Source organism: Oryza glaberrima, chromosome 8 (genome assembly GCF_000147395.1).
Source record: "Oryza glaberrima chromosome 8, OglaRS2, whole genome shotgun sequence".
NCBI classification, from domain to species: domain Eukaryota; kingdom Viridiplantae; phylum Streptophyta; class Magnoliopsida; order Poales; family Poaceae; genus Oryza; species Oryza glaberrima.
The window spans coordinates 19,007,162-19,027,885 of NC_068333.1; the positions used below are offsets into that span (position 1 = coordinate 19,007,162).

The window sequence follows — 20,724 nt, forward strand, 5'->3', positions numbered from 1 at the left end:
CGAGAATTTTTCTTATAAGAAAACGTACTGGCTCCATATTTTCATATTTTTTTCATAGATGAGGTCATTGACTTTTAAACACATGTTTCACTATTCGTCTGGTCAAATGAATGGTCAAACATCTATTAAAAATTAATGGTGTCATCTATAAAATAATAGAAGAAATGTATTTTGTAGATACATAGAGTAAATAATCAGGTGAAAGAACGGAACCGGAACAATCAAACTGGGACCTCAAATATGCTAAAGATGAAGATTAAGTACGGTAAAAAATTAATACATAATTAGTTGAGTTTTAATATTTTAAATTTGAAAAATCGATTTATGAGATATTTATAAAATACACCGTTTTGCAGTTTTAAAAAATACATTAATAAAAATCAAAATAAAATCTATAACTTAATCAGGTTTAACTGTTCAGAGAGTTTAGCAACTACTCTCTTCGTCCAAAAAAAAAATAAATCTAGTACTGAATGTGACATACTGTAGTACAATGAATTTAGACAGAGATATGTTTAGATTCATATAAATTTAGACAGAGATATGTTCAGATTCATTATGATGAGTTGGTTTTTTATAGGACGGACGATGTTACTGTCCAGTGAGTTTGTGGCTGGTTTTTCAGCAACATTGGGGGGAGTTGAGGACAAAGAAGTCAATAATTCACCGCAACACTGCCACCGGTAAATCCACAGAGAGAGAGAGACAGGACACAGCTGAGAGAGAAACCACTGCAACCCAAGGCTAGCCGCCTCACTCCCTCTCTCTGTTTCCTCTTCTTCTTCTTCCTCCCGCCGGTCAGCTCAGCTCGCCTCGTCTCCTCCATTTTGGCGACGCGAGCGAGCATATTAAAGCTGTGCCGGCGGCTGCAACTTTGCCGCCATTAATTTAGCTCCGGCTCTTTTAAAAGCTCTCTTCTCCTGCTGCCATCTTCTTCTGGTTGGCACCACCATTCCATATATACCATCTCCCTCCTCCTCCCGCGCTCGCTCTTCGCCAATGGCCAAGCGACGCAGCAACGGCGAGACCGCCGCCGCGAGCAGCGACGACTCTAGCTCCGGCGTCTGCGGCGGCGGCGGCGGCGGCGGTGAGGTTGAGCCGAGGCGGCGGCAGAAGCGGCCGCGGAGGAGCGCCCCGCGGGATTGCCCCTCCCAGCGCAGCTCCGCGTTCCGCGGCGTCACACGGTGCGTGCGTTGGCTGGCCGGATTTTCTCACCGGCGTACGTTCGCCGCACTGGGCTGACAGCGTTTGTGGTTTGGATTTTTTTTTTTTTTTTTTTGGCGCGCAGGCACCGGTGGACGGGGCGGTTCGAGGCGCATCTCTGGGACAAGAACACCTGGAACGAGTCGCAGAGCAAGAAGGGCAGACAAGGTATCATCACCAATCACTCCATTAATCCACCTTATAGTTGCATCCCTCGAGCTGCTCGTCAGACAATTTGCTCATTCTGATTTCGCTGCGTTCTCTCTTGTTGCTCTGATTTTGCGATCGGATTGGCGTGGCCGGACGAACAGTTTACCTCGGTGAGCTCCCAATCTGAACATTCTGAAACCAAAATCCATGGCCACGCAGAAGGATTGTTTGCTGACCACCTCACTGTCTGTGCGCCGGCGTTGCAGGGGCTTACGACGGCGAGGAAGCGGCGGCGCGCGCCTACGACCTCGCCGCATTGAAGTACTGGGGCCACGACACCGTCCTCAACTTCCCTGTACGTGGCATACGCCTCTCCAAAAATCCATGGCATCTTTCTCTGAACTGAATCCTCTGCACAAGCGTTCTTCGGAACCCTTCAAGAAATGCACGCACAGTGCAGCTTGTTTGATTCTGTTTGGTTTTCTGAGGAAGATTGTTGCTGTTTTTCTCATGTTGGAACTCTCTGCAGCTGTCAACATATGACGAGGAATTGAAGGAAATGGAGGGGCAGTCCAGGGAAGAGTACATCGGATCGCTCCGGAGGTAAATATTCAGTTAACCCCATGTTACCACTGACTTTCAACAAAGAGAAGTTAATTCAGATCATTACAAACTTTCAGAAAAATCCAAATCAAAACCCATTGAAATATGCTTCTCTGGTCAGACATAGTGAAATATTCATGTCTGAGAAGCTGTGTTTTGAAGTAGTTCTTCTTGATTAAGATCATAAACCTTTTTCACCCTGCAGGAAGAGCAGTGGCTTCTCAAGAGGGGTGTCCAAGTACAGAGGAGTTGCAAGGTAGTTAATCAGTACTAATCTACACTGAAGGTTCCAGTTTTCTACTGAACATTGCTAGTAGAATCAGTTAATTAACAGCTGTTTTATTCAGGCATCATCACAACGGCAAATGGGAGGCTCGGATTGGGCGTGTGTTCGGCAACAAATACCTCTACCTAGGTACTTATGGTAAGTAGTTTGTGACTTTGTTATATATGTATGCATTAAAATGTTCTTAAACTGGTAATCAGTCATCTATCTTGCGGGTAAAAAGCTTTGAAATAGTATAAATTTTACAATGGAATAGATTCTTCTTATCTGAGTCAGCTTGCGTTATCAAAAATGTAGCCATTGGGTGTCGTTGTTAGATAGGTGACACCTGTTAGTTGCAAAGGAAACAGAGAATTTTTTAGACACACATCCAAGAACATTGCTGATGTGTTGGCTTCAAGACTTCAGACAAGTAGAACCTAACTACTAACTACTCCTTTGCAAAGACGAAAAGGCACTTGGTGAAGTAAAGATGAAAAGGCACATTAGAGATAGTTTGGAAAGAATGTCACTGAATTCAAAAGAGCTTTCAAACTATGGCTATCCAAACTAGGATTCGAAGAAATTGAATAGGATAAAGTTCATGATCTTTGGGATAAGATTCGCCGAGTTATGTTTGAAGCAGCCGATGGCCATACTCTGGTAGGGCCAGTTCATCTGAATGCCACAGAAATGTTTCCGTACGCTGTAGCTAAAAGCCGACCGATGCGGTCCAGCTCTGACTAGGATGGACGACCTTTGTTTGATTTTGTGCGCAACTATGTGCAAAATTTCCAGCATGAACTGAATTGACGATTTTAGACCTGTTTCCTTTCGTCAATAATTCATAAATCACCATGGCAGCCGTATGAATTGGCCACCAACTGTTGTGTCTAGTTGCTGCAGAAACCGGTGGCATGATGTGCCGTGCATCTGCACAAATTCAAATCAGTTTTATTAGCTAACCGTAACGTTGCCTCTTTGTCACATCTGTACAACAATACAAGGGACGTGCAATCCAGAAAAAAAAAGTCCACAACGACCGGTATGTTGAACAAGTCGGTATATGTGGATTATTTGCTTCACACTTCTTTTAAAAAATGTGGTGCATTTCTTCTTGGTTCAGTTGCTATAAGTTACTTACTCTATCCTAAAATAAATCAATCTAGGTAACGATCTGACACAATCACACAATCTCTTTGTCCAAATTCATTGTACCACCTAGATTGGTTTATTCTTTATGTATTATGTATTTATTAGGTTTATTATATATAATATTTAAGTTTTCATATAATCAAGTAGATAATCTATCAACATACATATGCGAGTAATATGTTTGAAACACTAATTCTAAAAGTACACTTTGAAGTCAAGGACGGAGGCAGGAGTTTGCTAAGCCTAAGGCTCAACAAATGTAACTTGTTAGATTTTCAAAATTTTCAATTTTTTTTGGATGAATTTAAATGGGATTGATTTAGCAAGCGCACTTTATAGTCGTTATATTCCCTCCTGTCCGTGGGGCCCACAGACAGACAGGCACCAAGCAGTGGCAACTGGCAAGGCCACTGGTTCACTGGGCCTGGACGCAGGCAGGATGGCAGGAGACAGGAGTCCCAGGCAGCCACACGCCACAGTGACCCACTCCCACACCCAACTCAGCAATGCACAGCCACAAAACCAAACCACGCTCTTTCTTTCTTCTTCTTCTTTTTTTTTTTTCCTTTTCTTTTCTCTTTTTTTGCGGGAGAAACCTCGCTCATCTCATCTAAGCCACCATCTTGTTTTTTTCTGAACGAAATTTACCATTTCATATGGATTTCCTCTGCTATGTTTTTTTTATTTGTTCATGGCTCACGGTGCTCTTTTTTTCCGTACGATCTGTCAGCAACACAAGAGGAGGCGGCCGTGGCGTACGACATCGCGGCGATCGAGCACCGCGGCCTCAACGCCGTCACCAACTTCGACATCAATCTCTACATCAGGTGGTACCACGGCTCTTGCCGCTCCAGCAGCGCCGCCGCCGCCACCACCATCGAAGACGATGATTTCGCCGAAGCCATCGCCGCCGCGTTGCAAGGCGTCGACGAGCAGCCGTCGTCGTCGCCGGCGACGACGCGCCAGCTGCAAAACGCGGACGACGACGACGACGACCTCGTGGCGCAGCTCCCGCCCCAGCTGAGGCCGCTGGCTCGCGCGGCGTCCACCTCCCCGATCGGACTGCTGCTGCGGTCGCCCAAGTTCAAGGAGATCATCGAGCAGGCGGCGGCCGCGGCGGCGTCGTCCTCTGGTAGCAGCAGTAGCAGCAGCACAGACTCACCTTCTTCTTCGTCGTCGTCATCGCTGTCGCCGTCGCCATTGCCATCGCCGCCGCCGCAGCAGCAGCCAACCGTACCGAAGGACGACCAGTACAACGTCGACATGTCGTCGGTGGCGGCGGCGAGGTGCAGCTTCCCGGACGACGTGCAGACGTACTTCGGGCTGGACGACGACGGCTTCGGGTACCCGGAGGTGGACACGTTCTTGTTCGGGGATTTGGGCGCGTACGCGGCGCCCATGTTTCAGTTCGAGCTCGACGTCTGAACTCTCAACTCCGACTAGGGTGTTTCGGGAGGCCCACAATCCCAGCCTGTTCCCGTAGATGGGCTGGAAAGATCGAATCAAATTTGGGCCTATTTAGGGGATGGGCTGGGAGAATTGATATGGGCCGGCAGGGATGGCCGAAAGGGAAGGCCTCCCAAGTTTTGGCTGTCAAGAAGCTAGAACTGAGTTCTCTCTCAAAAGAGAGAGAGAGAGAGAGAAGCTAGAACTGAGGATTAGTTGCTTACTCGCAAATACTAGTAGTTTGGAGGAAGAGTAAAATATTGGTTTATTTGTTGCCCATCTCTGCGAAGGGGAATTTACCGTAATAAAGAGTACATATTGCCGTTTTTATACGAAGGCTAGTTTATGCGTTTCATCGCAAGTTATTTCCTGTTGCAATAAACCTGCATTGTTATACATCATCAATTCTATTTTTTTCGCATTAAAAAATCTACCTTTTCTTTTTTATGTTAAAAAGAACGCTTCAATAACTTCCACTAAAAATCCGCAAATCCTAGCCATCCGATTAGAGATCAAGGGCTGAAACGATCTCCTTCCCCAACGGCCGGTGCCAAAAACGAACCATTACTTCCACTACCCCACACCGCAGCGCACGCGCATGTGGGATTCCCCTCCTCTTCTTCCTCTTCCCGCCCTCCCCCTCCACTCCACCTCTCTCCCCTCTCCTCAACCCAACCGCCCAATCGAATCCCCCAAACCGCAGCAACGGCGGCGCGGCGCGGCGGAAACCCTAGCTCTACCCTCCTCCTCCGGTCGCATCCTCCCCGGCATCGCCGCCGATGGCGGGCCCTCCCGGCCCGGCACCGGGCACCTCCTCCTCCTCCTCCTCCCTGCCCAGCCGCCGCCGCCGCCGCCCCCCTCCGCGCCTCGGCCGACGCCGCGGCGGCGATGATCAACAGCCCCCGCATCCTCCCGAGGCCTCGTCGGAGGCTCTCCCCTGCGCGGCCTCCCCGCCCGCGCGGCGCCGCGGCGGTGATCACCAGCCCCCGCATCCTCCCGAGGCCGCGTTAGAGGCTCTCCGCGGCGAGGCCTCCCCTCCCGCGCGGCGCCGCGGCGGTGATCTACATCCCTCGCATCCTCCCGAGGCCGCGTCGGAGGCTCTCCGCGGCGCGGCCTCCCCTCCCGAGCGGCGCCGCGGCGGTGATCGACAGCCCTCGCATCCTACCGAGGCCGCGTCGGAGGCTCCCTCCGGCTCGGCCTCCCCGCCCGCGCGGCGCCGCGGCGGCGATCAACAGCCTCCGCCCGCGGTGGCGGTGGCGGTGACTAGTGAAGGCGGCGTGGGTCCCCGCCGCTCGTTCCGCATCAGCCTGCGGCACCGCGTGCGTGTGGTCCCGTGGGTGAAGCCACCCGTGGCGAGGAAGCCCAAGGACCCCGCGAAGCCCCCGCGCCCGTCGATCGAGGCGCTCGCGGCGGAATGGGCGAAGGAGAAGGCAGCTTCCGGGGCCCCCGAGGAGGAGTGCGTCCTGCCTTTCCTCCAGAAAGATGCGCCTAAGAAGGTAGCGAGCTGAAACTATCGAATTCGTTCTCTTCTAGTAGTAGCATTTGGCTCCCAGGGTTCGATCGTTAGGTTGCGTGGGTAATTAATGCACTAGTTTCCCTCTTCGGGCTTCCTTGCGATGTTCTATGGTGGATTTGCCCCTGCACACTACGAAAATTGCAGCCTATTGCTGTTGTGGTGCTTTGATTTCTCCGTGGAAGGGTGGTATTTTGGCAATCTGGGGTTGTATGACCTCATAATTCAACTATTAGCAAATGTAGGGTCCAACTTTGTGTATAAGGGTTACAACTAGATGTGTCTTCATTTTGGTAATATGACAGTATGTTGATATCGCCTTCTACTTCTAGGATATGAAATTAAAGTATAGCTGCCTCCATTTATTTTAGGCAATTTTACACCGTGTCATCTGAAACGTGTTTATAAACGTTCATGCTTTTGGTTAAAAGTTTTTGTTTCCTGTTACTTTTTGACACGTGAGCTGTGAGAAACTCATTGTCTGCATCGCCTGAAGTGTATAGAACTTTATATAACTCTGGGTTTCTTGATGGTTCAGAAATCTAGTGTAGCTGTATATGGTCTGGACATTTGTAGCATCACTGTACAATCTGCTGATTCAATTTTGGACTATCTGTATAACACCCTTTTGTTATGCTTTATATTACAGACCAGCTAATAGCACAAATGTTTGATTCACTGTTAGCACCACTGTATATTGTGACTGGTTAGAATGACTACAATTGTTGTCATGGGTCACCCAGAAATTTGAGAAATACAACATAAGATTTTTAGCTTTCTTGAGAAGAGGTGGATGGCAGAGAATTTGGGGTACAGGCTGAAATTTCATATCGGTTTTCATCATTATATAATCTTGATAAGCTCGACATTGTAAAAGTTCTTGGACTAGATGGATTTGGATATATGGATACAGTGATATTGAGCTTGAAGGTATAGCAAGGGCTGCAACAGGGATATGGATGGCTAAGGGTTAAATCTTCAATTTTTGTAGAGTTACAGGAAAAACATTCCCATTACAGTAGGAAATGTAAGTGGAATGGAAATTCATTTTGTGTTAGGACAGTTGGACTAAGGACACCAACTGTATTTCCAAGAAAGCTAGTTTCATTAAATTTTGGGTAGCTGGTTATTAAAAGCATAATGAGAAACCAAGTTAAATGGTGAATGGTGATGGAATTCAAAGTTTGTAAACAACAGATAACGATTTGTAGAAATGGTACAAATGATAGGTCACTTTCTGTACATATATGAATATGGACTGAACTGATCGTGGAAAGCAAGTAATATCTGAAGAGATAATATGGAAGAGTTAAGCTCTATGTAAGAAAAAGAGCTGGATGTATAGGAGTAAACATTTTCTTAATTAAGGCAGGGATGGGGCTTGAACTGTAGTCCTCAACTACTGCACATAATCGCATATGGGAATGGGATGTCGATCTATATGCATGCAACCTGAAGAAACTGAATTTTTGCTGAAGAGGTCAGATATTTGTATGGATGTCTCCCTCTCCCATGAGAAACCCTGATGTATATTATATGTTGCTCAAATGTTCTCCATACAGTAATTATTCAGTAACCTGTATAGAAATTGATGACTATGCGATTATTTAACTAATAACTGATAGAAGAAGCTCATATTATTAGAGTCTGAATAGATGGAGGTTTGGAGGCATTGCTTGCCGCTGTTATTCAAATGTCTGGTTGCTGATAAATAACAGGAAAGGAAGCTTAGAACTGCTGTATAAATGAAGTCAGTGTGTGGACATCTTCAGTGTAGAATTTTAACCAGAGAATCTTATTAGCTAATACAAGAAAGAAGAAAGCTTCATCAAGAAATGAAGGAAGAATGACAAGAAAATCTTACCATAGCATTCTGGTCCAGCTGGAAAATTTTGGCTCATAGGATGTTAATATCAAGTTGTCTCTGCTCAGTATTACTTGAATGTATACTACTCATCTGCTTTTTTATTGAAGTACAAAAGGTATTGTGACACCTCCTGATTACTGGAAAAAAGGAGTCCTCTAAATCATTTTGGATTTAGGTTGAGTACCTGGTTTGCTCAAAGAGTATTCTGCCTGATGACAAGATGTGTTGTTCAGTTCGTGATTGTGATGCAAAGCTGCATAAGGCTTGTTCTGAAAAAGGTGATGGATGCTGTCCTCGACATGTACGCTTCTGAAACCAAGTTACTGCTATATTTCAGTTGTTTCTCAATGTTTTCTCATTGCCTGAAAAATGAAGCAGATTGAAATATCCATATGTACATAACTGAGACTTTTGACACATCTCAGCCCTACATAATAGCAATCAATAATTACAGTTTATTGATAAAGAGAAACTGAGAGTTTCAAATTGCATATGTGTGTCAACCACTTATCCTTATCTGCATATGTTGCTTATTTAATAAAGGGGTTAATACAAGAGTTGGATATTGGCTGATCAGAGAATGTGGATGTAACTTGAAACCTTAAACCATTGGCATGTATAGCTGCAAATTTAATGTTTCATCGTTTCCTCACCATGACCAGGCGTTAAAATGATTTTGCACTTAGTGAAGATTAATTAGTAATGTCATGAGAATAGAGTGCCTCATTGAAAACGCCATCCTACTATTTATGAGTTTGCTTACTATATGTTGCAAAAGATTACTGGGTTGACTTAGAGTTTTTCTTAAATCCTTATTTAAAATATTAAGAATTTAATACCTGTACCTGCTTTGTTTCTATTAACATTACTTGATTCTCTGTTAGATGTCTTTATTTCTGCAATTTTTTCTGTCTTTTGATGGTAATTTCATTGATATCGTGATATCTGCTAATTACAGGATGCAGGTCCAACAGATGGTATAGAGGTGATCTATACTTCCTTTTCATACGGTCTCATCTGTATTATTGAACACTACAACCTATCTATATGTGTAAGGTGCATCACCTATTCTTTAAAGTTGGCTGCTGAGATGTGACTGAGTCTGATGCATAGCATTATGTTAGATCACATGTTTTTGTTTCACTTGCTCTCAGTGAAGAATTTTATTAGTTGCTAACTTGATTTTTGAAAAATGATTTGATTCTTTACTCATTCTATATGTGCTTGTATGAATCTGTGATGATTTGTTTCGTGGAAACAAATTGAAGGATAAAATGTGACAGCAATGGATGTCTTTCTAGTTTTTCAGTTCAGTATTTTGTTTCTACAATTTTTCTTTGATGTGTGCTCTGATTGATTTACAGGAAGCCTTCCGGCGCTTACCCCTCCCACACACTTTCCAAGAGTTCAACATTGACCCTATAAAGAAAGAGGAATTGGACAATGGGACAGAACCACCTCCATATGTACACATGAAGCGTAGTATCCTTTTATTGCTTGTAATTTAAAATATGCACCCTTTTCTATTTACAGGTAGCTCTATTTAGTGTAAAAGGAGTTTATGCTTATCCAGTTTTTACTCCTTTTGCTTTGAGTGCTTCAACAACTATTGTTCCCTTAATGAACTAAGATCTTTATCTTGTCAAGAACAAATGTGATGATGATTCCATTGAAGGTGGATGCACTAATTGTCTCCCTGATTTTACCTGTAAATTAAGCTGTTCATGCAGGTACAAAGTATCCATTCCATTTATTATGTGCAGCTTATCAGACTTTCTCCTGTTGCTCATTGGATATAGTGTTTTCTCTTATGCTCATTGGCCATAAATGTATGTGGATTTAAAAAGAAAATATATATTTTTTATTTTTTTACAGAAAATTAAGATAATTCCTACAGGTCTCTATTGGTTAGCTGCTCTCGGGCTTGTCACTGCTCAGATGAGTGCACTAACAAACCATTTCGCCGACAGAAAAAGATTGAGATCGTTAAGGTAAGGCTTGTCATGGACTGCTGAGTTTTTGGAGGGCAGTTAAGTTTCATAGTTGTCTTGGTGATATTGATACATGTAAGGATCTTTTCCTAAAGTACTAATGCTGCCCTTTTCTTTATGTGTTCTTATGCTGTGCTTGATTGTGCTTTGGAGATCTGATTTTGAAATTATTTTCTGTCGCTATTGTTTCTCTTTAACCTACTTATTAGTGGAATACTTCTGCAGACACAATATTGTGGATGGGGATCTAGAGCACTGGAAGCCATTGAGAAAGATGATTTTGTCATAGAATTTGTTGGAGAAGGTATAAGATATTCATTATTTGGTTTGCTTAGACATTTTATTGTAATTTATTCAGATCACTGCTTCTTCTTACTTATGCTTTTGTGGACTATTTTATCAAAGGATTTTACATATGTTAAACCTGTTAAATTACTTTCATAGGGCAGTACTGAAGGAACTTGCCTGAAAACTTTTTAGCTCTGCTTACTTTTGTTTATTGCAGAACAATAGTTCTACCTTTCGTACCTGCCAACTTTCCCAATTTACCTATCTAGATGATTTGGTAGAAACACACTAATAACTGGGCTTTGTTTTCTCCCCGAAAAAAAAACTATTACCAGGACAAAGTTAGATCTATTTTAGCTTATTTTCCAACTTAATATTGGAATACCTTTTTCCACATGATAATGTATATTTCAGCATAGTTTGATGTTCCATACTATTGCCTCTGTAACACTTTTTTATGCAGTGCTAAGATATGCCCTTTGTTTGTTGTTTATTATAGCAGTCTATCGGTTAATTGTATATGATATTTAAACTTACCTTTTTATCCTTGCTCCTTTCTGGCTGCTAATAATTAAATTAATGTTATATGGTCATGCGTCATGAATCGTTTTAAAACCAGATCTACCAGGCAAACCTGTTACTGTTAAGTAAAACATAGTATAATCCAGTTAACAATTATAACTCGCTGAGTTATCGGTATAATCACCTAACATGCCATTTGCAAGGTTAGCGTAGTTAAGCCTCACTTGTCAAGCTCATTTATGGCTTATACTCCCTCCGTTTCTAAATATTTGACGCCGTTGACTTTTTAAAACATGTTTGACCATTCGTCTTATTCAAAAAAAATAAGTAATTATTAATTCTTTTCCTATCATTTGATTTATTGTTAAATATACTTTTATGTATACATATAGGTTTACATATTTCACAAAAGTTTTTGAATAAGACGAACGGTCAAACATGTTTTTAAAAGTCAACGGCGTCAAATATTTAGAAACGGAGGGAGTATTTTATTTATTTTGTGCGCAACAACTTAGACATGGTTGTATTTTTTAGTTGATTACACCGTGCCTTACCATCTTTGCAAAATTGTAATGGGGGTATTAGAAAATTAAAGAATCAAGATCCCTCATTTTGTGGATCTACTCATGTAGAAACATCCCTTCTAAGTTCCATGTTCAATGTCCATTGAATTAGTAGTGTGCTTTGGAGCAAATGGTTGTTGTGATGACCTTCATAGTGTCTATTGATCCTAGTGAGGCACTGTTCATAATTTTCTTGCAATTTTTGCTATAGTATTTAATAACACTATTCTGACCAGATCATTGATACAATCTTCTTCCAGAGCTGTTTGAAAAGGCAGTGTATTTTAAATTATAATTATCTTTCCAGATATCAGTTCTATTGAAGAGAATGCTTTTGAGTGGCGCTCACTAATATACTGGTCTGTCTTCTATGTTTTCCAAATGATGCAACTTCCTTTTAATTCTCTGTTCTTAACATGCTATACCAGTTATTGATGATGAGACTTGTGAAGAAAGGCTTGAGGACATGAGAAGGCGTGGAGATAAGAATTTCTACATGTGTAAAGTCAAAAAGGACTTTGTAATTGATGCAACATTCAAAGGAAATGATTGCCGCTTTTTTAACCACAGTTGTGAACCTAATTGCCAGTTACAGAAATGGTTAGAGTGCTCTTTACTCGCTGATGCATTATATCAATTTCACATTTTGCTTAGGGTTGTTTTCTTGTTAAATTGGTCATTTGGTAGCTAAGCTTTCTGCTTAAACAAATTAAGATTGTTTCAATTACTTTTTTTTTGTTTTTCCAGGCAAGTCAATGGCAAGACAAGGCTAGGTGTGTTTGCTTCAAAAGCTATAGAAGTGGGGGAACCCTTGACCTACGACTACAGGTACCTGTTCTTATCACCATGAAGGGTTTTTGTCCTTTACAGCACGAGAATTTTAACCTGATTTTTATAACCTATCTTTTTACCATCAAAGATTTTTCTTATTCTCGCATTATTCAGTTTTCGCTTGCTGAAGTGCATAACTCAGAACTGTTAGCTCAGCCTACAAAATATTATGACCATAAAAATATATGTTGAGACTTCTATTCAATTATATGTGTAATACTAATTACTCCCTCCGTTTCACAATGTAAGTCATTCTAGTATTTTTCACATTCATATTGATTTTAATGAATCTAGATAGATATATATGTCTAGATTCATTAATATCAATATGAATGTGGGAAATGCTAGAATGACTTACATTGTGAAACGGAGGGAGTACTAAGTATTGGTAATTATGTTTCATAGTTCTTTTTGCATGTTTATCCCAGTTTCATTTGAGTATTTGGTAAATCCTTGAAAAGTACTACCTCCATTTCAGATTATAAGACTTTCTAGCATTGTCCACATTTATATAGATGTTAACGAATCTAGGCATATATGTATGCCTAGATTCATTAACATCTATATGAATGTGGGCAATGCTAGAAAGTCTTATAATATGAAACGGAGGAAGTATATATTACCTATCACTATATGACAATTGAATCTGCTTTCTCTGGCCTCAAATATATATATATCTTTTGTACAGAGTACATACACGCAACCGAGATTTTCAAAACTTAGTATCAATATCTTATTTTAATATTTTGATTGGTAAATATGAGAATCATATGATATTTGCATATTTCTCTTGAAAAACACTATCAGAATAGAATATTATTTCTACTCCCTCTGGTTATTAATATCACTTTTGGGCATAAATGCAATGCAACCAAAATTCGAAATTTTGAGTATCAACATTTTTTTCCTTATTTGGATTGCATATATGAAAATCGTCTGCTCATTTGTCATGAAAATTACTTTCATAGGATTTTTTTTATTTGGGTCGTACATCCCCTTGTGTGAAAGTAATTTCTTAGTATATATTTATACTCCAAAGGGATTTTTCATGACAATTACTTTCTTATTTGAGTATATATTTAATACACTCATTAGTGACCATCAAAGAGATTTTTCCATAAACAAAATAAAAAAAACAGTTGTCATATTACTTTGGTTCAAAAGGTGTTGAACAGAATCACAAAGAGATCCTCTATTTGCTTGAAAAAGGATATGCATGATGCAGTTGATGACCACAGTATTCTGGCTTCTGTTTTGTAGATTCGAGCAACATTATGGTCCTGAAATAGAATGTTTTTGCGGGGCTCAAAACTGCCAAGGGAATATGTCTGTGAGTGGTAAAGATTGATTTAAGTTGTATGCTGTTAGGAGGTACATAGAAGGTCCAAGGCCATGGCAAATGGCAGTAAATTCAACATATAGTGAATATTGATTGGGAAGCACATTCTATTCCTGTCTTTACAATGTGTCATAGACAATTTGTTCGTACTCATCCTTCTGGTTTAGGCTTGCAATAGTGTTATACAATAGGGTACCCTATACACCATTCTTTGATGTGTTCAAATTTTACTACTATGTAAGTACGACAAACGCATGGTGTAAATATTGATACAGTGCTATATACTATTCTTTAGACTCCATATATCCTAAACTTTGAGTGAACGTCTGTCTAGCACCCTACACTTTAAAACCATATGCATCTGAATTTGTTCTGAGTATACTCCATTTCCCTCTAGATAGTTGGAGGGTGTTTTTATACCTAGCAAGGACAAGTATTGGAGGAGATTAGAATTTGCAGTAACTATTTACTGAATGTTTTTGCAAGTGTTTGTTATTAGTATGTCTGAAGTTAGGGCTATCAACCAAGCAAGCTTGAGCTGGATAGAAGCTCAGGTCGAGCCTAAATTGGCCTACAAGCTAGCTTTCATGTCAGGAGGCTCAATGAAGCGCTCGATACCAGCATTTTTTAGCATGAAACCTCTTATTGAAGATGGGAGATCAGCTTTTAATAAATCAACAGCTATATTTTAATACAGTTTGTAAAGAAAGCCTCAGTGAAATCAATTATAAGTTGCAACCATAAAACAATCTGAAGCATTGTGTGTCATCGTTTTGATTATCATAGCTCATAGATGGGCACTCCGCCACTCCGTATTTCAGTTGTACCATACAGATTCCTCATGAATGACCCACTGGCCCAGACGGCTCCCCAAGAAATCAATCGCCTGGGCCATGACCATGACACTGCCAAGCATGCATAGCATAGTACTCCTTTTGCAGATTAAGGAAAGTGACAATGCGGCACCCTAGATTTTCGTGAGAACAATGCATCCAACATTCCCACTCTCAGATTCGATCATTTACTGTTGCACATACAAAAAGAAATGGAGTGATTATCTTTACAGGTCACAAAGCAGTCAAAATGACTCCATGTCTCTCTCAAGGCTCTATCAACATCCCTCCCCTTACATACAGTGATACAGATAAGGAGTTCAGAATTCAGAAGAAGCCCATACATATATGAACAGGGGTGTACTGCAAAAGTTTGCTCGAGATCAGGGCCAGAATGCAAACCAAAGGTCTTCTGCAGCGCTGCATGTGCCATGTCCGTCCCCAAATCAACAAAAGAAAGAGAGAAAAGAAAGCAGCAGCAGCAAAAGATAAAGAAGCCTGTGAAAAGAAGCAAAAGAGAAACCGGAGAGGAGGAGCCCCTTTTTCTTTACATCTTTCTCGGGGAAAGGGCCTCTCTTTGATCAGACAGAAACTACACACTGTGGTCTAAAACTAAAAAGCATCTCAATCACTTTGAAACTACTCGTACTACTCCAGCTAGCAACAAATCCAATCCCTTCCCTCTGTAATATATTTTTCTTCTCTTTTTTTCCTGAAGTACTCTCTCTGAATATCTGATTCTCTGAATTTCTTTTTCAGTGCTCTGAATGCTCTGCTGCATTCTGCTGCTACCTTGGCCCTGACAGCTCCATCTCCTCTACCATGTCGATGGACCGCACCTCGTCGCTGCTAAGGCTGCTGTCGTTGTCGTGGAAGTCGTTGAAGAAGACGGAGCCGTTGGAGTCGTTGCGGTGGTCGTAGCCGAGCTCATGGGGCGCCGCCGCCGCCGCCATCGCCGCCGGCCGGTGGTTGGCCTCCCATTTCTCGGCGAGCCCGTCTCCCTCCAGCATCCGGACCACCTCCGACATCCTCGGCCGGTGAGACGGCTGGAACTGGGTGCAGAGCAGCGCCACCTGCACCATCTCCGCCACCTCTATCCTGTCGTAGTGAGGCCCCAAATCTTGGTCCACTAGCAAGTCATGCAGCTTCTCTTGGTGCACCTTCCTCACCTTCATTTTGATAACACGATCGAACGAAAACAAAAAAGAAGAAAATTTTCAGATCATTTACACATGGAGATTAAATAGTTGAAGACATTGTCATTTTTCAGAAGCAAGTCATTTGCATGCCATATGCAGAGTGAACAGTACGTGGGAGGACGATCAGCATTCAAACATGCAGTGGCAATGCTTGCAGGATTGCGTTAGTATGTCAGGTTCATAGTACTCGCAATTAATCTTAGACTGACAGTTGGGGCGCCTACTGACTACTGTCATTCGAGCATCAGATTCACTAGAAGTTGCTATTGAATGAGCAGCGCCTCAAAGTGCAGTGAGCCAGTGACCGCGCGCGCAATGAACGCACATGCTAGTGTACTGGATGGATCTTTCGCAAAAGATTTGCGAACTTTACCAAAGACATTCACGTACGGGCTCGATCAAAGCAACCGAGGCTTTTAATTCGTCAAACAAGAACTAGTGCAACATCTTTTCGATCACGGCTCAAACAGCAGCTAAAAAAAGCTGAAAATTGGAGAAGAAATGTGGAAGTGCATGCTTACCCAATCGAGCATGACGCCCTTCTGGTGCTGGATGACGCCGGAGCCCTTGCCGACCTCGAGCGCGCGCTGGCCGGTGACGAGCTCGAGCAGCAGGATGCCGAAGCCGAACACGTCGGTCTTCTCCGACGACTGCCCCGTGGAGAGGTACTCCGGCGCGATGTGCCCCACCGTGCCGCGCACCGCCGTGGTGACGTGGGAGTCGCCGTGGTCGAGCAGCTTGGCGAGCCCGAAGTCGCCGACGACGGCCTCGTGGCACTCGTCCAGCAGCACGTTCGCGGCCTTCACGTCGCGGTGGATGATCTTTGGGTCGCACTGCTCGTGCAGGTACAGCAATCCCCTCGCCGTCCCCACCGCGATCCGCTTCCTCGTCTGCCAGTCCAGCGGCGGCTTCCCTTCATAAATTTTTTGCGTAACAAATGTTTCAACAAAATTTGCTCCAAACAATTTCAGTTCTCAATGCGCAGCACAAGACAACAAAACGCCAATTGCTTGTGAGTATAAATGCTGCATACAGTTGCTATGTTTGAACCAGCAAGGTACGTAGGGTATACAGAACCCGTACGTCCCCCTGCATCGTGAACAAAAACCACGAACGCGGCCAACGTACGTACTACTGAAATAACGACGTGTACAGTATGCCACAAACTTGTTGGCACATGCGAGCACGCAGCAACAAGCCGGCAACAGCGACCAGACACACGGGCTCGTAGCGTAGCTGGGGCACGTATAGCCTGTGCTGCCGCTGGCTGCCTCCCCCTGCAACAGCTGCGGCTAGGGAGAGGAGGAGGCCGGCCCCCTGCCGGAATAAAAGAAGAAACAAACGTTTCCCTGCAACTCCCCTGACCGGTGGCCCCCTCCCACCCGGACCACCACACCGATCTCCAAAAAACCCCAAGCACCGTGGCAGCACTACTCCTACTGTTACTCACTCTGTCCCAAAATAAGTGCAGTTATGGTTTTTCGCGTCTAACTTTGACCGTTCGTCTTATTTGAAAACTTTTTAAAAAAATTAAAAACATAAGCCACGAATAAAGTACTATTCATGTTTTATCATCTCATAACAACAAAAATACTAATTATAAAAAAATTTCAAATAAAACGGACAATCAAAGTTGGACACAGAAACTTATGGCTACACTTATTTTGAGACGGAGGTAGTACTGTATAAAAACCATCGCAATGATAGCGTTACACCCAGACCTCAACCCTGAGCCCCTGATGACTACTCGTCATCATGTTTGCCCAATTTACTGCTACAGCCGCGGCGGCCGGTGAACCAGCCGCACGCCGTTGTTGCGCCGCGCAGCGAGGAAGGACGCGCACGCCGGTGAAGCGGACAAAACGTGAGTGCGGTGGCGCCTGGCGAGTGGGGCCCGTGGGGGAGGAGGCAAAGTACAGGACGGGGGGGAGGCGCGACCACGCCTGACCACGCTGACACACAGGGGGACGGGGACTACGACTGATCCATCCCCATGACTCCTGCGTGCACCCCAACGCGCACGCGGGACCCACACACCACGCACCCACGAAATCGACACTACCACTGTGTTGCGTGTGTCACGTTAAGCGTACGTAACGTACCTCGAAGGCGGGAGGCGACGCTGCCGTTAGGCATGTAGGGGTAGACGAGGAGGCGCTCGCCGGAGGCCGCGGCGCAGAAGCCGACGAGGCGGAGGAGGTGGCGGTGCACGGCGAGGCTGATCATCTCCACCTCCGTCCGGAACTGCGCCTCCCCGGACGCGGTCGGGTCCTTGAGCCGCTTCACCGCCACGACCGTGCCGTCGGAGAGCCTCCCCCGGTACACGTCCCCGAACCCTCCTTTCCCCAGTATGTTCCTCGCGCTGAACCCGTCCGTCGCCGCGTGCAGCTCCCTCAGCCCGAACTGCCTCACGTTCCCCAGCCTCGCCATCACCTCCCCTCCTCCCCCATCCTCCACGTCTCTCCTCTTCTCTGAAATCACCAATTACACTCACATATTAACTAACTAACTGATCGATCGTGCATTTTAGTACAGGTGTTGATGGGGACGTGGCGTACCGAGGATGCCGAGGACGGAGGAGGGGCCCGAGAGGAGGCAGCGGTGCCGGCGCCTGCGCCTCCAGAGAAAGCAGGAGACGGCGAGGAGCACAAGCGCGGAGGCGCCAAGGCTTGTCCCTACTCCGATCGGCAACCGCGCGGCGCCTCCTCCACCCTTTGACCTCCCCACCGCTGCCGCTGCCGCCCCTGCAGTGCACACGTACACCGCGCATGCATGCACATACGCCCAAACGAACACGATTAAACTCCCTCCGATCCCCCAAACCGATCGATCCCAAGAATGCAAAGACAAGACGAGAGGAGGTTGGACTCACTGCTGCTGCTGCTGCTGCTGCTCGGAGTGGAGTCCAGCGGGAATGGCACGGTGACCGGGGCGACCACGGTGGCGCACTCCGCTGCGTTCGCGTTCCCCGCATGGCTGCCGCTGCTGCTCCCGCATATCATTGGATTGCCCACGACGCTGCATGCGTGCACGCATAACATGATTGAAAAAGGAAAAAAAAAACACGGCATCAGATTCGACAACATCCAAGGGATATTTCTATAGTATTTTACAAGTTGTAACAGAGCTATAGCTAGTGGCGGCTGGAATAGAATAAGAAGACGAATGCACGAGCAGTGGTACTAGGGAGGAGGAGTAGTCCATACTTGAATGTTCTTGTGGGGAAGTGAGGAACAGGGCCAGTGAGGTTGTTGTAGGACAAGTCCCTGCAAAATCGCATGCACACCAAACCATACCAAGATCAATCACATCGATCCGTTCATCGGCTATGCAAGACAAAAAGAATTGAGACGATTTGACAGAGTTGGATTAATTAGCGTACAGGAAGGAGAGCTGTGGGATCTTGGCCAGCGACGACGGGAACGCCCCGGACAAGCTGTTGTTGTTTAGCCTCCTGCGGCAAGATTAACACGCAAGTGAGACAACCATGAAGAATTTAAACTATTTTAGCTTTAGTGTAGAGTAGTAAAGTATGGAATGGAATGGAATGTGTTGGGGGGAGAGAAGTGACTGACAGGTATCGGAGGGTGGAGAGGCGGCCGAGCGTGTCGGGGACGCGGCCGGAGAAGCGGTTGTTGGAGAGGTCGAGCGTCTGCAGCCTCGGCAGCGCGCCCAGCTCCGGCGGCAGCCGGCCGGTGATGTTGTTGTTCTGCAGCAGCCTGAAAACAAAGTCGAAGACAAACGACGTCATCATCACCATTTTATGCTCTGCTCTGCTTCTTCCTCCTCCATTTCTCCCAAGAACACGAGATGAATCGATTGGAATCTCTAACAGAAGCAATTAAACAAGAAAACAAAAGTTTCTTTCTCTTGCTTACACTTGTTCAAGATTGGTGAGGTTGGCGATCCTGCCGGACAGGGTCCCCGACAATCCCTGGCTGGGCGCTCCCCTGAGACGAGGTACACAAGCACGCATTAGTGGAGCTGATCGAGCCGGTCGGCTGCCATTTCCGGTCTCTCGCTAAGTTGATCAAAACAAGCAAAAGCTAGACGACGACGACGAAGACTGAGAGAGAGAGAGAGAGAGAGCGAGCTTACAGGCCGATGACGAGGTTGTGGGCGGAGCAGGTGACCATGGCCCAGCTGCAGGGGTCGACGGAGTCCTCGTCCCAGTTGTTCAGCACGCCGTGCGGGTCGACCAGCCCCTGCCTGATGGCGATCAGCGCCTCCACTGCACGCGCATTCGCCGCGCCAAATACAACCAACATGCGGTCTCATCAGCCGCAGCCATCTTCGGTTCCAAGAAACGTCAGACAAGGGCACGTACCTTCAGGGTTGAGGGGCTCGGAGGAGAAGGCGAGGAACGGCGCGTAGGAGACGACGAGGAAGAAGAGGAGGAGGAGGAAGAGGTTGGAGGCCATTGGAATGGGGGAGCGGAGCAGTGGGAGGAATGATGGAGAGGAGAGGCGCCCGAGAGGAAGAAAAGTGAGGAGGGAGAAGGAGAAGCAGGGGTGAGGGGAGGCAGGCAGGCAATCAGCCGTCGAGCGAGTGGAGTAGTGGCTCTGCTTTTTCTCGTGTGATGGAGGAGGGAAAGGAGACCGGGGGCGGGGAGTGATGTGACTGAATGCCATGGCAATATTGGGCATCTTTTGGATGAAGATGAAATGATCATGCCATGGAAGCTGACAGGTGGGGCCCACTTTGCAGTGATCAATTTTGGCCTATTGGGGTGAGAGGGGAGAGGGGGAGAGGAGAGGCTTTGTTTTGATCTTCCAAAGGGGGCCCATGATGCAGTGAGTATGTATGTATGAGCTTCTGAGGTGAACATTGTTTTGTTTTATCTTTCTTCTTTGGCATTTTATATGGGAGAATTGTAGGGTTTGTGGATATACAAGAGACGGAGGCCCGTGAAATCGATAAGCAATAATGCTATTGTTATGGATATGAGTATTTTCA

At 45.0% G+C, this 20,724-nt stretch overlaps 2 protein-coding genes and 1 pseudogene across 2 annotated transcripts; 2 read left to right on the forward strand and 1 right to left on the reverse strand.

Moving 5' to 3' along the window:
• Positions 1-614: 614 nt before the first annotated feature.
• On the forward strand, positions 615-5,150 carry LOC127783385 (AP2-like ethylene-responsive transcription factor At1g79700). The gene is made up of 8 exons (XM_052310653.1): positions 615-1,184; positions 1,289-1,371; positions 1,515-1,523; positions 1,620-1,708; positions 1,883-1,956; positions 2,162-2,212; positions 2,304-2,380; positions 4,107-5,150. Exons 1-8 carry the CDS (start codon positions 1,000-1,002, stop codon positions 4,799-4,801), a joined length of 1,263 nt encoding a protein of 420 aa, XP_052166613.1. The 5' UTR covers positions 615-999; the 3' UTR covers positions 4,802-5,150.
• Positions 5,151-5,345: 195 nt separating this feature from the next.
• On the forward strand, positions 5,346-13,999 carry LOC127783384 (uncharacterized; annotated as a pseudogene).
• A 695-nt stretch (positions 14,000-14,694) lies between these two features.
• On the reverse strand, positions 14,695-20,378 carry LOC127782340 (probable LRR receptor-like serine/threonine-protein kinase At2g23950). The gene is made up of 11 exons (XM_052309503.1): positions 20,096-20,378; positions 19,867-19,999; positions 19,647-19,718; positions 19,344-19,487; positions 19,151-19,222; positions 18,975-19,034; positions 18,641-18,786; positions 18,327-18,512; positions 17,871-18,239; positions 16,290-16,681; positions 14,695-15,738 (listed from the first exon to the last, which is right to left on the reverse strand). Exons 1-11 carry the CDS (start codon positions 20,187-20,189, stop codon positions 15,358-15,360), a joined length of 2,049 nt encoding a protein of 682 aa, XP_052165463.1. The 5' UTR covers positions 20,190-20,378; the 3' UTR covers positions 14,695-15,357.
• Between the last annotated feature and the right edge of the window lie 346 nt (positions 20,379-20,724).

Bases quoted from the DNA above. Each gene is read 5' to 3' on its own strand.
- LOC127782340 (XM_052309503.1), bottom strand. From the start codon at position 20,189: ATGGCCTCCAACCTCTTCCTCCTCCTCCTCTTCTTCCTCGTCGTCTCC. The intron at 18,513-18,640 runs GTGAGTCCAACC...TGTGCACTGCAG, and splicing joins CAGCAGCAGCAGCAGCAGCA to GGGCGGCAGCGGCAGCGGTG. The intron at 18,240-18,326 runs GTACGCCACGTC...TGGTGATTTCAG, and splicing joins CTCCGTCCTCGGCATCCTCG to AGAAGAGGAGAGACGTGGAG.
- LOC127783385 (XM_052310653.1), top strand. From the start codon at position 1,000: ATGGCCAAGCGACGCAGCAACGGCGAGACCGCCGCCGCGAGCAGCGAC. The intron at 1,957-2,161 runs GTAAATATTCAG...TTCACCCTGCAG, and splicing joins TACATCGGATCGCTCCGGAG to GAAGAGCAGTGGCTTCTCAA. The intron at 2,381-4,106 runs GTAAGTAGTTTG...ACGATCTGTCAG, and splicing joins CCTCTACCTAGGTACTTATG to CAACACAAGAGGAGGCGGCC.